This window comes from Lactuca sativa, chromosome 5 (assembly GCF_002870075.4).
Source record: "Lactuca sativa cultivar Salinas chromosome 5, Lsat_Salinas_v11, whole genome shotgun sequence".
Taxonomy (NCBI): domain Eukaryota; kingdom Viridiplantae; phylum Streptophyta; class Magnoliopsida; order Asterales; family Asteraceae; genus Lactuca; species Lactuca sativa.
Genome location: NC_056627.2, coordinates 274,311,990 through 274,330,345, shown reverse-complemented (window position 1 = coordinate 274,330,345; position 18,356 = coordinate 274,311,990). Strand labels below are relative to the sequence as shown.

At 35.6% G+C, this 18,356-nt stretch overlaps 1 protein-coding gene across 1 annotated transcript; it reads right to left on the bottom strand.

The window, feature by feature from the left end:
• Positions 1-16,642: 16,642 nt before the first annotated feature.
• Positions 16,643-18,109, bottom strand: LOC111878865 (1-aminocyclopropane-1-carboxylate oxidase homolog). Its single transcript, XM_023875350.3, has 3 exons — positions 17,505-18,109; positions 17,114-17,435; positions 16,643-17,014 (listed from the first exon to the last, which is right to left on the bottom strand). Exons 1-3 carry the CDS (start codon positions 18,011-18,013, stop codon positions 16,766-16,768), a joined length of 1,080 nt encoding a protein of 359 aa, XP_023731118.1. The 5' UTR covers positions 18,014-18,109; the 3' UTR covers positions 16,643-16,765.
• Positions 18,110-18,356: the final 247 nt, after the last annotated feature.

Here is an 18,356-nt window from a genome sequence, read left to right as displayed (position 1 = left end):
ATGATTTCTCCTTTATATTATTCTTATAACATATTAATAAATCATAATAACCTCTCTCTCTAATTATTTCTCCAATCAAGTTGCTTTGGTGAAGGCAACCCAAAAGGACCATGCACCATCGGGTCAAGTACATACCAAAATAGTTATGGACTTAGACACTAATCCAACAGTTCTACCCAACACTTTTGTAGATATAGAAACAAACGCAGTTTAAATCATTTAACACCCGTATAAAAACATCAATTCCAAGCCCATCTCAAATAGACAAATAATACATAACACATAGGACATATTTCATAGCTAATACTTTATATTTATGTGTTAGAAGAAAATAACTATACACTTACCCAAACATATACTTAATACATTCAAACCATACTTGTATTATACTCGTGTTTATGAAAGGGACTATACACTCACTTGATCAGAGGATGGTCGGACAGCACTATGGCTCTAAGAGTAGTAACTCTTCGGTAAAACCGGGATCACTTCACACACCGCGTTTCTCGTGGACAGAGCTTCGGCTCGGAAACTCTTTTCTTCTCGGGATCTTCGGGCTTCGGGACTTGCTTCGGGTCTCGGGGTTGATATTGGGGCTTTGGGATATTTCTTGCACGTAAACTGAGGTAAAACGAGAGAGAGAGGAGAGAAAATAGCAACCCTAAACGGCTGGCCCTTCAAATCTATTTATAGCGCAAAATTTGCCTTTGCCACGTCGTGGCACCTTTTTCCACATCGTGGGCTTGGTCGTCACTGCATGCATCATCGCAAGTTGCGTCTGGGGGACTCCAGGAGGTGTCAGAAGACTTGCCACGTCGTGGCACTGCTTGCCACGTCGTGATATCTGACAGTTTTGGGGTTTCGCGCCCCGAACTTCAGAAATTCATTACTTTCGCATACGAACTCCGTTTCGATGTTCTTTATATCGACGCGTAGGTGAGATTATGATCTACAACTCTCGTTTAGACTCTGTTGGCTAATTTTGACTTTATTTTTAATATATTATGAATATATTACTTATATATTATTTTTAGTAGGCTGGGACTAGAAAACTCCGTTATAAATTCATAACTTCTTCATCCGACGTCTGTTTTCGCCTATCTTTTTATTGTTTCACTACTATCAAAGAGATCTTCGATTCTCGTTTAGATTGTTTCAGCTAAAAACCGATCGGTCTCAAATCGAGTATTCGGATTGCGTACTGCTAAGTCGAAACTTAGAAAAATCATAACTTCCTCATACGAAGTCAGATTTAGATGTTCTTTTTATGCACACTCACGGTTTAACGTATTCTATGACTTTCGTTTAGATCTCTAAGGCCAAATCTCGCTCTATCGCAAATTCACTATTTACGTTGCGCTGTGTCGTGCCGGTTCTGTCGCGAAATTTCGACAGGTCATAACTTTTTCGTTATAACTCGGATTTCGGCGTTCTTTATATGTACGGAATCCTTGTAACATATACTATAACTTAGTTAAGGTTAATCCTTCTAAATAATATTCCATTAAAAAGTCATTTTTGATGCTTATCGTCTCTAAATTGACTAGCCCGGATCTACGGGCGTTACAGGCTCTGCTGACCCCCGGTCCTGGAATCAATGGTCTTAGACCGCTTCGGTGCCGACTGAGGCTGTGTCGGAACCGGATGCTGCTCCCTCAACTATAGCTCTAACTCCAACTCACGCCGCCTAGCGGCTTTTTGAAGGTCCAGAAGAGTATCACAACATTGCGTGGCAACAAACTGACGGATATCAGTCTTGATCATGCTCAGATAACGAGTCATCAGAGACTGATCTGAAGCAAACTCTGGGAAAAATATAGCCCTCTCCATGAAATGCGGGTGATCTCCATCACCGACTCTCCTGTTGGATTAGTATCTAAGTCCATATCTATTTTGGTATGTACTTGACCCGATTATGAGCATGGTCCTTTTGGGTTGCCTTCACCATAGCAATATGTATGATAAATTAAGGAGAGAAAGGTTTAATTATGATTTATTAATATATTATAAGAATAATATATTAAAAGAGAAATCATAATGTTTAATTAATATTAGTCAAGAATTAATTAAGAATTAATTTTGTGGCTAAAAGAGATTAATTAAACTTAAGGGACTTATTGTGTAATTATAAGATAATTACATAGATGGGCTTATGGACTCCATAGAAGTGGAGTGGACAAATTTTATGGGGAAACCCATTAGAAATCGTACAGGGCCTCTAAAGAAGGAGTCCATGGGCTGCTTAGGGCTTAGGCAGTCAAATTAGGGTTTCCTAGCTTGATAACCCTAATTGCCTAAGTATATAAGGAGCCCTTAGGCACCAAAAACGTGGCTAACACTTGGATTAGGGTTTCCATCCATTTTTGGTGCCTCCCTTCTCTTCCCTTTTCATTCTTGTTGCTTAGTGGTGTTTGTGACTCCATTAGAGGTGCAACACTTGAGGCACTAAGGTTTCTGAAGCTAAGGGTTGATTGTTATTGTTGTATAACAATCTAAGGTCAGATCTAAACCCTATTTAATGTTAATATGATTAATTGTATGCTAGATCTAGGTTTTATAGCTTTGGATATTCAATTGCATGTTCATTAGAAAAACTAGATCCAAACAATTAGGGTTGCATGAACACCATAGGATTGATGTTATGCTTAAAACCCATCATCTCCATCCTGCTTCAATGTCAAAAACTCTTGAGCAAGTCGCTCCCGCTCCACAAGTGGAACGCAGTGGGCGCGGAACAAATCCCTGAAACTGCTCCCAAGTAATAGCAGCTCTCTGATCATCAGTGTACGACCCAGTCGCCAGTCTCCACCAGTCCTTGGCACCAAGCATCAGTAGGTTCAAGGTGCAACTGACCTTCTGGTTAGTAGGACATGAGCACGTGAAGAAACAGCCCTCCACGTCAGATAACCATCTCATAACCCTGATCGCATCCTAAGTACCATCAAATGTCGGGGGCTTCGTTTTATCAAAGTCCCGATACTGAAAAGCCTGGCTGGCTCCTCCTCCACCCCCTGCCGCTGTTACAGCTGATGTGGCTGTTGCGGCAACCGTCTCTGCCAAGGCTGCATAACGCTCATCAAAGTACTCGACCATAGCGGTCTTAATAGACCCAAACATCTCTAGTAGTTGCGCTCGGAAGGCAGAGACAACCTCATCTTGCAGGATCTCCCGAATCCTGGCGTCCAGCTCATCTGTTCTTATCTACACCACAGGCTCAGGTGCTACAGGCACACCTTGCCCTCCGTCTCCTGATCCTGATCCTGAACCGGATCCAGTCGCAAAACTTCTCGTCACCACCATACTGAAATTATACCAAAGGTGTCAGATAACCAATAAAATATCGGGAGACAAATTTCCAACAAGCCCTAGGGGTTGTGACTTCCTTGCTATGCGTATGGGTCATGTGCTTTCAATAGTACGAGCCCATACTACCTTCCACACCTACCCATATTTGTGTCAAGTATCGTGACAAACCCTAGTGATACAAAATCATAATAAACTCTCCATCTTCACTTCTAAAGGAGAACTAAACATCTCATTACTGATCTACTGACTCTTCTCAGCCATCCATGAAACTTTCATCAACCCTGTAGAACAAGTGTATGCTAACCATACATAACGCTATACTTTATAGACTTTCGAATATCCAACTTGGCCCTAAGCATAAGACCAAGTCTAACATTCTCAGGCTATAAGATCTTAATTATATATAGCCGAGATGCATACACCAGAAACCACATTAATGATGTCAATCTCATATGAAGAAAACCCTAGTTGGCATCATGCAATCAGGAGATTTCTATCATGCAATCCCTGAAGATCCCTAGCCTAGTACTAGCATGATGTTCTAACATATCATAATATCAAATAACTGTATGGTATTTTCGGGTCTACTTACTGGCTCCGACTGATCGAACACTTCCCATCCTCCATCCCTTATTTTGAAAACCATTTTAAAATTTTATCCTGAAAATTCCCTTGATTTGAGACTGGATTCATACACGTGTTCCTCCAATTCACTCAAACCAAGGCTCTGATACCAACTTGTAACATCCAAAATTTTAAGCCAAATTTAAACTTTTCCAACCATTAAAACCAATTAGTGTTATACAAATTGTTTTCAAAACATTATTCATTAGAGTGTCCTAGAAACTAAAATCATAAGGATGAGGAGCGGTACGGTCACACCTTTGCCTTGCCACGATCTCCTGACATACCTGAAACAATAAACTGAAACTGTAAGCTCGAGAGCTTAGTGAGTTACCCCCCTCCCCCTCCCCCCCCCCCCCCCCAAAAAAAAAATACTAATACCACACAGATAATATCATATCAATAACAAATAACAACAACATGAATACTAGGCCTCCTGACTGGACCGCCTTGCAAGGCCTACAGTCTATCTGGATCTATCCCGAGCCTTTAGTGCGACTAGGCCGTCATACAGGCTCACAGCCTATCCGGACCGCGTATCGGGTATGTTGGCCTTCAACACAAAGCAGGACCGCCTCAACCCCACCAAACCAATAACGATATGCACATAAATAACATATTCTAGTATATATATCAAGTATAATTATCTCACAGATCATCAATCATAACAATCTCATATATTGGAATACCGACCTAACTAGGTCACTAACATACCAATGCATCGAATCATCATAGCATAACAACATCCTGCCTATCTTGATATCAAACTAACAAATCATAATCATATACATCATACTATAATCAGAATCTCATCCTAAAGGGTCAACCTTGGTGCCTTAGACCCTATTTATATAGTGAGGATAACTCACCTCGCTCGCGGCTCGGGATAATACTGTCCACTCTTCCAGATATAGCTCTAACCACCTCGCCTGTACCCATGAGTGACCCACTCAATAAATACTCAATTATCAAAATGGCCTTGGAAGGCACAAGACAATCCCTAGTCAAAGTCAAAGTCACCAGTCAATGGTCAACATACCATGTTGTCCTATTGCTGAGTGCAACTTTCCCCTCATCGAGTCCCTACTAATTCAAGAATTACCCAACTCGACTCGTCGAGTCTCTAACAGACTCATCGGTTCAATACGCGACTCAGTGCTCAAAATCCAAACTGACTCACCGAGTCATCTCCCAGACCCGCCGAATCCACACGGGACCAATTCAGACAAAAAAACCTACTCGACTCGCCGATTCCTCTCCTAGACTCTCCGAGTCCATATGGTTATTCCCATGATCAAGCGATACAGAACTATTCTTTCGTTCCAAACAGTAGATCTAGGTCCCTAGAGTGTATTAGCAACGTAAAGTTGCTACCTTTACATATTTGCATGCCTCAAAATCCGAATCCAAGCTTTAAATGAAGCTCTACTCATAAGGGAGGGTTCTTTCATGGCCATACAAGGAACTTTATGAACTTAGGACCCAAGGGAGGTTCAGATCTGATGTTTCAACTTCAGATCTAGCTCATACACCACATTCCCTTCATGAATATGCTAAAGAAAACCCTAACTCCATCCATGAGAGGTTCTAAGGAGAAAGAGAACAAAGTAATAGCTGGTTACCTCCAAAACGTGCCCAAACTGAGATGGATTCAAGATCTAAACGAATTTCCTTGATGCTAGCCTCTTGATCTACAAGTTCCCTTCACTAAATCACTTCCCAAAGCTCCAAAACACTCACAAAGATCACACACACAAAATTTAGGGTTTCTGGCTCTCAAGGGGTGATAAGGGGAAGTGGGAGGCGCTAATGGTCCAATATATATGGTGCAAAAACCCTGAAATTTAGGGTTTCCTCTGCCAGCTCCTACTCGTCGAGTCCCCTTCCCGACTCGCCGAGTCAACTCATTAAATGACGTGTCCCAACCCGCTTCTACTCAACTAGTCATAGCATCAACTCATCGAGTAAGTCTTAAAACATGAAATTTAAATTGAAAAATAATGATACCTGACAGTTGGTGCGTTACAATACCCAATTAGCAATTTGGGTCCCATACAATAATCCTTGATCCATGCATGGGGGGTAATATGACCATTCTGCCCATGGACCAATGTGATCTAAACTAAGGCCCAAACCTAAAATAAATGCCCAACACTAAGTGAAATTTCCCAACCCACTAATGGCCCAATTTGATCAATTGGGCCTAATCCCTCTAATGGGCCTTACCCTAAGCCCAAACATATCCTTGGCCCAATACATATGACTTCTGATGATCCACTAAGGCCCAAAGCCCATGGTCCATTGCATGGCCTAAACCGAGGCCCAAAACACAATAAGCCCATAACTGATGAGTACGTTGGGCGTACTCCTATGTACGCTAAGCGTACAGGCCAAACGAGGCTTACGTTGGGCGTACCTGCACGTACGCTCAGTGTAATCCCCTGTTAAGCAATTTTCTCATTAAGTGCTTAATACTCTACTCCAGAAGCTACAAACACAGATCCAAGTCATTTTCAACGTCTTAAACCATAAAGTTGCTTACTTGACGGCTTTGCATGGCCCACATAAGCTCAAACTCCAAAAATGATAGTCTAGTTCCAAGGAAATGGTCTTAAATCATGCATGAGCCCATTAAGACTTCCAGGATGGCAACTTTCTGCCTTAGGGACTCATTTAACACTGAGAGTGGCAACTCAAAGCCTAAGAACGAATTTCAACCATAAAGTTCCATCCTTGAGACCAAAATGAACTAAAACTCATAATGGTAGATCTACATGAAAGAGTTGACAAGGTTGAGACTTTATACATCCAAAAGCTTGTAAAGTTGATGAAGGTTCTGGATCTAGAAGCTTGACTCCAACCATAGCTTGATCACCAAGTTCCTTCTTCTTCAAGGTCTAACATAACAAGTCATAACCCAACTAGATCCAGATGAGAAAGCCACCAAGATCCAAACTTTCTACTTTCTAGAGTTAGATCAATATGATTAGGGCTTGGATCCACAAGCTTCAAGCCAAGCAATGCTTCCTCAAGGAACTCCTTCTTCCACAATAAGCACCAAAAACACACTAAATCACCAAAAAGCTCAAGAATCACTTAAATGGAGGCTAAGGATCGATTTCTAGGGTTTAGAGAGATGGAGGCTGAAGATATTAGGGTTAGGTTATGAAATAAGGAGCTTAAATAGGGTCCACGACCCTAAAATAGGGTTCTGATCTGACTGGAGTACGCCCAACGTACTCCTGAGAACCTTCGCGACCATCCTGGTCAGTATGCCCAGCGTACTACCCTCTTTACTAGTACGCCCCGCGTACTCGGCTAAGCCTGAAAACCACGAAACTTCCGAAGGCCATAACTGCTTCGTTACAAGCCCGATTCCGACGATCCCTATATCCACGGAAAGGTGACGAGAAGCTCTACACATATATCAACTCATATATCCCTTTAGACCTTCTGAACACAAATCCATTTTCCACAAAAAACCGAACTAACACTTTACCGAAATACCCCTAAGCTCCAAAACACAAACCGAACATCCGAAACACTTCTAATACATCGCCCGCACCCAAATGGGCCTAGATCTTACCTTCTCTAGAGCCATACTCCTTATGATGACCAACCTTCAGCCCACAGCCTCATACTAGAAGTCAATTTAGAACAAAGCATTAAAGTTCAGTTTGGTTCGATTTTCGGGGCAAATTCTCATCCTTACTTTCATGCGTTATTTGCAAGTACAACATATATTTTTTTTCTTTTGTTCCAAAATTACGGGTTTCCAGTTCCATTTCCGGGTTTTTGGTTATTTACGGGTCTACTACTTGAATACGGTTCCAATTATCAATTTTTGGCTCCAACCGATTCCATACCCACTATACCCGGTTTGATATCCGGAACCGAACCGGAACCGGTTACCATATACCGATTTGATTCTCGGTTCTTATAATATGTCAATTCTAGGTTCTGGGTTTTTCGGGTCTGGTTTTATACCCACTTTCATCCTTAGTCTTCATATACTTTTAAAAGTTATATTTTGTACCCCTATAAGTTTTAAAATACTTTTGATATTTTTCACCCTCATACTTTTTAAAATATCATTTTACCACTTTTATTTTGAGCTTTTATAAAATATCATTTTCACACTCTCAATTTCTAAACTTTCATGTTTTTCTCCCCAAGTTTAATAACTTTTGTTCATTAATTTAACATATATATATATATATATATATATATATATATATATATATATATATATATATATATATATATATATAGGGATGAACATCGGAACCGGGTACCCGCTTTTAGAACCGGAACCGCCTCGGAACTGCCGGTTCTGGAACGGGAACCGCCTTAGGCGGTTCCAGTTCCGGTTCCTAAAGTTATGGAACTGCCTTAAGAGGTTCCGGTTCCGGTTCTCGTTTTTTTGGAACCGCTACCCGCTGGGTACCCGCCGGAACCGGTTTATATATATATATATATATATATATATATATATATATATATATATATATATATATATATATATATATATATATATATATATATATAATTTCATATAAATGTGTGTTACTTAGACCGGTTTAGAATATATTGGTCCGATTTTGTCCGTCTTTGGTCCGAATTGATTTGATTTAGATCGAACTAAATTGCGATTTTGTCGAAAAAAGTTAACAAAATTAATGTGACTAGGTTACCCGCTTCCGGAACCGGAACCGCCGGTTCCGGGACTGGTTCCAAACATTTAAGAACTGCCTAGAGCGGTTCCGGTTCTCGCCAAATGAGGCGGGTACCCGCCTACGCTCATCCCTATATATATATATATATATATATATATATATATATATATATATATATATATATATATATATATATATATATATATATATATATATATATGTGTGTGTGTGTGTGTGTGTGTGTGTGTGTGTGTGAGTATAAATTCAAGGTGGTTAACGTGTCAACATAAATTTATAACTTTCATTCATTAATTTTTTTTTTTAAATCTTACTTGATTTTTTATGTACGTGTTAGTATAAATTCTAGTTTGTCTACGTTTCAATGTAGTTTTTTTTTTTTACGTTTTCATGTTTATTTTTATATACATTTGGTACGTATGAATCGAGCCTCATATAATATAATTTTGATTATTTGAACTTCTGTTTGTTAATTTTTTAGAAAAAGAACTACTTACTTTTATGTACGTATTTGTATAAATTTGAATTCCTTTACGTTTTGACGTAAATCTTATGTACAGTTTTGTGCTTATTTTTATATATGTTTCTTATATATGGGTTCAGTCACATATAATGCGTTTTTCATCTGAAGGTAGTCAGTGTGACCGAGTTTATATATTTTTCTCCAACGAATACAATTATATTTAATTTTTATCAATATAATTGTCAAAATTTAACTAAAAAAATGGCACAACCACAATGCACAACGGACAAGTTACTAGTTATCTTCTAATTAGCACCAAACTAAATACAAAGACAATCCTTCCAAGACGAGCTTTGAATTTTGATATTCAACTCATAAGAGTTGGTAGAAATACGTAGTCATTCCTTTATTAAGTACTAGGCGAATGCCCGTACGTTGCGCAGAAGCATCTATATAACTGAAATCTTTACAAATATATGTTTTTTTTAAATAACAATAATGTTGTTGTTAAATTTGATATAATAATTCGTATACTAAGTTGACATAGTATATTGACTATTTTGAATTATATGATAATATATATACATCTATAAAAACTGCATAACCTCAATCTTTTGAATGACTTCTATCTGCGGGTTACTCATGAATAAAATTAAATATAATATATGGTTTAATGTTATCTATAGTTGTTGTTATTGTTAATGGATTTTTAAAATTTATTTCCTTAACGTTTTAATTTCTATCATTGTAATTATTTAAAACATCATACAATTTTTTTGATTTTAAAGGTAACAATATAATCATTTATATAAGGTTATTTTTAACTATTGTTATTATAAGTTATTTTAAGCTGCTTATTTGAAAACTTTTAACGATTATAAAAATATATTTAGGAAATATTTTAGTTAAGTTGATATTACAATTTAGTTTTTGCATTTAGCACTACAATTTATCACTTTTAACTATTCACAAAATATTCTTTGGGTTCTTTAAGTGGAACTGAAATTTATATTAAAGTTAACCCTATAATTTTATATTTAAGTTAACAATTTAAGTATTTTTTCAAAACTAATCAAAAGTTGTAGCTTTAAACTGATAATGGTTTGTATTCAACAACATATTAAATCTAATAAATTAAGTATAATGTGTTAAAAGTTAAAGACATAACTTTATAAGTAGAAGTAAAAAATATTATTTTAATATTGAAATTTAGTTTATTTATGATTACACTTTAAGTTTGATACTTATTTAACCTTATTAACCAACTTATAATCATCATTAGAAAGACACTATAATTTATCACTTTTAACTATTTACAAAATATTATTTAGGTTGTTTAAGTTGAACTAAAATTTATATTTAAGTTGGTCGTGTAAGGTTATATTTAAATTAACAATTTAAGTATTTATACAAATTTTTCAAAAGTTGTAGCTTTAAAATGATAATGGTTTACATACAACAACATATTAGACCTAATAAATTAAGTATAATATGTTAAAAGTTAAAAACATAACTTTATAAGTAGAAGAAAATATATATTCTTTTAATATTGAAATTTAGTTTATATATATGATTACACTTTAGATTTTATATTTATTTAACCTTATTAACAAACTTATATCATTATTAGAAAGAAATTGAAAAGTCATTGTAGTTTCAAATGAATGTGGTGAAAGGAAAAATGAATGAGAGTTTCAAATGAATGTGGTAAAAGGAAAAATGCTTCATTTATAAGTATATAATGATAATGATAATGATAATGATAATGATAATGATTAGGACAAAATACATTAAAGTACTATCATTAAATTAATTAAATAAATAAATAACCTCTTTTTATATATAAAAAACTCTTATATTTTTAATTACCTTTCAGATTTATCAATCAAGTTATCGGTTCTTTTATGACATGATATTTATCTTGTTCGTTTTTAGATTGTCATGGAAAAAATAAATGATGTCACTTATTTTGGTTTCAGTAAGTAATGATGAGGGGGGCAAAGTGGGCATTGCACATGATCTAATTTTTTTTTTATTATATATTATATAGACATTTATTTAAAAATAAAAACTTATAATATCGATAAATGGCTTCTTTCTAACTCGTCTTGGACATTTTAGGATATTTACATCCTCAGGACCAACTCTGGTAATGGTCGTTGAATAAATTATCTATTTTTAACATTTACCTTAGACAAGAGCAACACCACTTATTTTTGTTTTCATGTTAACCTAAAAACAAAAATGATAAATGTAATGTCACAAAACAACTAATAATTTCTTTAAAAAACCGGATATTTAGGTTAGGGAGCTGATTCGTACACAACAATTTTTCCCCGTACACAACAATTTGTGTTTTAAAATGTTGTATTATACAACTATATAGTGCATGAATTGTTGTATATGACAAAAAACTGTTGTGTACGAATCACTTCCCTGGTTAATGTGAAAGGTAACTGAAATTATAAAATATATATATATATATATATATATATATATATATATATATATATATATATATATATATAAACAAAATATAATTTTTTTTCTAACTGCCAGTAAATAAATTGTTATGCTTTTTTTGATTTTGCCCTAAATATTAACAAATTTTGTTTACGTTGTACAGTAAAATTAGTTGTTAATTATTATTATCTTCATTCGCAATATTATATTCTTTGTATTGAACTTGGTATTTTTTCTTTAATATCTAGTCATCATCTAACACTTTGTTCCCGAGTTCCACTTAAGGAGAGAAACGGAGAGAAATCGAGGGAAGGTGAGGGAAATCGAAGGAAACCCGTGTTCCCGAGTTTAATTGATCGAAGGAAAGTGAAGGAAAGGGACGGATTTTGGAGATTGATTTTCCTTCCAAATTTTCCTCCCAAATTGGGCGGAAACGGGAAGAAAATTGGAAGCGCATCCTGCCTTATCTTCTTATGGACCATTATACCCTCAACCCTATTTATAAAATATCACGTAGCCGCACATCCCATACATAATCGTCTTGCTCAAGTTCGCGCTATACTCTGATCAGGTACGTTTCTTCTTCATCCTCCCTGTACAGTCTTTTTCTTCTTCATCTTCTACTTGCATGACCTTCCCATTGTGCAAACGATGCAAACATGCTGATCAGTTAATGTTATTTTAATACAAATAAGTTGGATTCGGTATTTTGCTTTAATGTATGTTAATTCTATGTTTAATACATCTTCTGCACAATGATAATCAGTTTCATATCATCACATGAGTTAAGTGTTATGAGTTATGGCCCAATTACCTAAATAAAAAACAAAACTATTGTATTAAAAAGAACGCCAGATCCTATTTCACGATTGTGTTAGTAATCATATATAGATTTGTACACAAGTACATGTCAAATTTTAATTATGAAACTCCAAAATAAAAGAAAATATCTAAAGAAAAACTATGTTGCTATAATGGAGACATAAAATCTAAATATCAGCATCATATAAAGCTGAAATGGACCACATATATAGTTTATAAGCTAGCAGGACACAACCAAAGTCTTATTGATACTTAAAATCGAAGAACGTGAAAATCATTGAAATTAATAAATTTTCAAAGTTGGAGTGAATTGGATTATGCAATTATATGTATATGAACAATATGCATAATTTTTTTAGGATTTGATGTTGATGAAATTGAAAGTCACTGGTCACGAGTTAATACGAGAAAACTGATATGTGATCACACATATTAACATCCAAATTTTCTCAAATCACATGCACCAAATCTAGATCTACTTGAGAAATAATTTACCTGAACGTGTGAGAAAGTTGTGGCGATGGAGAGTAATTTAACAAGTAATCCGCAGAACCCTAGTTATTTTAATACAAATAAGTTGGATTCGGTATTATGCTTTAATGTATGTTAATGTTATGTTTAATACATCTTCTCCGCAACGAAATTGGATGTATAATAATCTTAACTTTTCATCAGTTAATGTATCCTTTAATGCATGTGAATGTTTGTGTTTGGACGTTTTTTTTGCATTAATTGATTTATAGTCTTTTACATTGATGTTATGTTTAATACTCATCCTTTGTTTATGTGTAAACACCATTATATGTTTACAGCGAGTTCCTAGAGACTCTCCAATTCTTGCAATTTTTTTATTTTCTTTTTCTTGCAATTCTTGCAATTAAAGTTAGATCAATAACCTTTATGCATAGTTGTAAACTTCAAAGTGGTCCAAGAGATAGCATATGAGCTGACTTCGAGTTCAAATTCACATAGCTAATGAGATTTTTCTTCTTTTTCTTGATTAAATGAATTTTTAGTATTAGGAAAGTGCCATGACCAGTCAAGACAATGATTGGGAAAAAAGACGAAGGCTAGTGGTTACTGTGATGTTCATGGCCATTATAATACAACGTAGACTTTCGAAAAAAATAACCATAATTTACTTAGTAAGGAAGAACTATTAAAGCGTCAACTTGAACGAGAACGACTATTACACAAACTTATTAAAGGTGGGAAATGTCGTGAGCTCATTCGTGTGAGTGAACAAGATTTTAGAAAGTTGTGTACTATCTTACAACGTGATGGTAGACTGCGCCTACGCAACGCATGTCTGTTGAAGAACATGTTGCAAGGTTTCTACACATCGTAGGTAACGATATGAGAAATACAATGGTCTCCTTCATTTATGGGCGTGCTAAATCTACAACAAGTAGGTGCTTCCATAGAGTTCTTCGCGCGGTTGTAGCACTAGAGAGTTACTACATTCAACAACCTAAAGGTGATGTGGTCCCGAAAGAAACTCAAGAGAAAAAGAGATTTTATCCCTACTTTAAGAATTGTGTAGGGGCAATTGACGGGACACATGTTCGTGTAAAAGTACCCAATAGAGATGCCCCTAGATATCGTGGTCGCAAGGGTTACCCTACCATAAATGTCTTAGCCGCATGTTCATTTGATTTGAAGTTTACGTACGTTTTAACTGGGTGGGAGGGCACTGCCTCAGACTCAAGGATAGTGAAAGATGCACTTAAAAGAGACGATAAGCTATTAATTCCTAGGGGTAATTTTTGTTAACTAATTTAATTTTGTGTGTAGTCTTTTATTAGAAAACTAATTACATGTTATTTATAGGCCGATATTGTTTGGTAGACGCTGGTTTGCCTCATACCATTGAACTAATGACACCATATAGAGGTGTCAGGTATCATTTGAAAGAGTATTCTGCTCACCCCCCAGTTAATGTAAAAGAGTTGTTCAATCTTAGACATGCTTCTTTACGTAACGCAATAGAACGGTCGTTTGGTGTTTTAAAAAGAAGGTTCCCAATCGTTAGAAGTTCACAAGAACCTTTTTACTCTTGCGACACACAATCGAACATTTTTGTGGTATGTTGTATCTTACACAATTTTTTACTAGACGAGGATCGTGATAAAAAACTTGAACATGAAGTCTTACAAGAGGTGTTGGATGAACAACCACAACAAGTGAGACATGATGTTAATAACGGACGTGTGCGTAGTGATGGGGCTGAGGAATTGAGGAATGCTATTACAACTCAAATGTGGAATGATTACTTGTTGAAACCAAACAATGAAATAGATATGTCTAATTAGTTTTATAGTAGATCAACGATTTATCAGTTTTATTTCATTCTGTTAATTTAGTTTAATTTTGTAGTGACGTTTGCAATTTCTTTTTTTTGATGGTGTTATTTAAATTATGAGCCCTTTCTTTTTTATAAATATTTGTACAATTTTTAATAATGTATTCCTGGTTATGTTATCTTTGTATGTACAGAGCAATCATGAACAAAAGGGCAGCGGATGGAAGTGTTGTGAAAAAAGAAAATTTGACATGGACAGATAATATGGATAATGCTCTAGTTGAAGCTCTTGTAAAGGAAGATGATATAAGTAATCGGGTGAATGGTACATTCACTTCGCAAGCATATGCGAACATGATTGCAGGGTTGAGTAAAGAGTTTAACAAATCTATTACAAAAGATCAACTTAAAAACAGAATGAAAACTTCAAAAGGTAATTTTAGTAAATGGTATGATATGTATCGGGGTACTTCGTTGAGTGGGTTCTCATGGAATTCTCAAACAAAACACATTGAAGCAGAGGATGAAGTATGAGAGCAATTAATTAAAGTATGTGTTGGTTTTACATTTGATTCATTGTTTTATATAACTTTTTTACCATTAACTTTACTAATTAATTTTTTTGTTTGTTTATAAACAGGCGAACCCTGAAGCAGCTGCATTCAGGACCAAAAAGATTTCAAATTACAATCAGTTGGAGATGTTATTTTCAGATGATAGAGCATCGGGATCAAAAACGGAAACAGCAAAAGAAAAAAACGCCCGGTTAAGCAAATCCAAAGAAATTAAAATAGAAAAAATTGTTGATGTGGAAAAACTAATGGCAAATAAGGAGGTAAGTTTGGAGAACGTACACAAAGATGATGATGAGGACATTCAAATAGTGTCAGTAACAGATGTTTCACCTGATGGGAGTTCAAAAGCAAAGAAGCTGAAGAGTAAAAAAAGAAAACTAGAAAGCAAACTTCAAGATGAAGATGAAGTAGTAGCTGAAACTGAACCTGAACCTGAACCTGAACCTCAACCAGAATCTTTTGAACACAATATTGTGCAAACATTTAAAGAAATCGTTGATGTTATGAGGGAAGGGAACAAATTTTGTGACTATACAGGTGAGGAAATCGAGAAAGAGTTAGAGTTGATGGGTTTGGATGACGATGAATTTGCGGATGCTTTCATATATTTATCGCGTAATCAAGCCGATGCTAGGACAATTTTTAGTTCTTCAATGAGGATGAGGAAGATCTGTTTAAGAAAGATGATGAGTGAAGCTAAAAATTGAATCATATCTCTAGGTTTTATGGGATTTGTTTTTTGTTTTTTTACAGTAGGTCGCATTGGACTTCATTTGTAAGAGGGGGAATTTTGATTTTCTGGGTTTTCATTGTTGAATTGAGTTTATTTCATTAGTTGATAGTTTGATTAAATGTTTTTGATTGATTTTGATTTCAATTGTAGTTTATTCATATTGTTTACATGTTCTTAACATAATGTGTAAATAGGGGTATAATTATAATCTTTTAATTTTCTTCTCTTTTCCCTCCTAACTCGAGAACACATAAACTAAAAATTTTACTTTCATTTCCTTCGAATTCGGGAACACGGATTAAATAAAATTTTCCTTCCCCTCCTTTTCCTTCCGTTAATATTTTATCTCCCTTTTTTTTTAATGAATTTACAAAAAACTCAGGAACAAAGTGTAAGTGACTCGTATTTTTTAAAATATCTCCACACATAATTAATAGCACAAAACATTAATTATTAACGTAAAACTTGCTACTTTACTCTTGACTTAAATAACGCATACAAAAGGCGATGACTGTCTGTAAAACTAGCTAACCGTAAAAAATTGTTCAACCCAAAAAACTCTTAAAATGTAAAATTATATAAAACCTAGAAATTTAAAACTTACTGTTTGAAGTGGTTTATTAGTTTTTTGGGTTGAAATTTTTTTATTTAAAATAAAAATTAAGAAAAGCTTTTATTTTATTATAGTTTTTCATTTCAGCTAAAAGTTTTCAAAAGTAACTTGGTACGTTCAAAACATGCAAAAGTCAAAATCCGATTGACTTTTATGGAAACTCAATATGCTTAGATCCTGAAATGCAACATAGAAGATTTATCGAAGACCTTGGAATGGGAGTGTTGGACGAACTCCTTCATCGTCGTTGCCCGATACTTGGCCGGTTTTTCTTCCGACAGCAGCTCTTTAATCGGTTCAAAAATCTTTCCGGTGGCAACCATTCCCGTCGTAAAGAAACACGCCACCGACACCCGTGGACCAACACCGTTCGACACCACCCTGTGTTCTGCACTCATCAACTCATCGTTCGATATCAGCTGCAATTCGTAATCCATGGCAGCAATCATCGATCACTTATATTAAACTGATAAAGAAGTTGATAAAATATACATATTAACTTTTCCATGTTTTCTTACCTGTAGAAGATCACCGATGTTGACCACAAGTGCTCCGGGAACAAACGGAACATTAACCCATTGATTCCGGTGAAGGAACTGGAGGCCACCGATATGGTCTTGTAGGAGCACAGTTAGGAAGTCGTTATCGGCATGCTTTCGAGCCCCAATCGTTAGTTCCGGCTGTGGAGACGGCGGATAGTAATGGCAGATGGTGGCGAGTCCATCTGCACAGCCAATGTCTTTCAGGTATCTTGAATCAAGACCTAGAGCTTCAGAAATCAACTCGAATAACGAACATCCTAATTCGGTCACTTTTTTCGAGTAATCAATCAATATATCTCTGCAATAAAACCCTATAATTAATCATGTTCTAGTTGACTTTAAGTTTAGATTCGAGTTTCTAACAAACCTGCAAGGTGGAGGTAGTTGTTGTGGGTTTGGGGGATCTGGAGCCATCCTGCAATGAAACGAGTCCCTCCATCGAACTGCTAATGTGGAAGAAAGGTCAACGTTGCTATTGTAGAAGATGTTCTTGGTACTATCAGTAACGTACCATTTTTTCTTCACCTCCTGATCCTGATCGAAAAATCTACGCGCTCCATCTCGCATCTCCCTCAGAACAGTCACCGGAATCTCATGGTTGATAACTTGGAAGAACCCCCATGTCCTTGATGCTTCTCTGATTTCCTTCACGATCTCCTTTCGTCGAACTGGATCTGAGTTGAATCCCATGAGGTTTATGATGGGTAAATCCAAATCGCCTTCGGCTTGTGAGAAATCATGATCAGGTGTTTGAATGAAAATCTGAGGTACTTTGGTGATTCCGGAGTCGACAAGGCCTTTGACTCCGGCTTTTGTTTCGTCGAACGACTTAAGCTCACTTTCCCGGTCAAAATCACCTCCGTTGAAGGCCGCCATTAGTAGTCTGAAATACCCGGAACTTATTGCTCCGGCAGGGAAAACGGTGAAGTCGATCTCGTGTTACTTGCACCTTTTATTATTAATAGATTTGAGATTTGACGCAATTATCCTTTGATTAAGTAACAAAGATAAATTGTTATTATTGTTAATTATTTGTCAACTTGTATAAATATTATCAATTGTGTTTTTTTAATCATATCATTGTTTTATATAAATAAATTAGATGAATTCTCGTTTAAACTATGTTGATTTACATAAAATATAATAATATAATTAAATGTTGATATATGTATCCTACTAAAAGTTAGTTAACAGTTGTTTATATTAATTTGTTATAGCA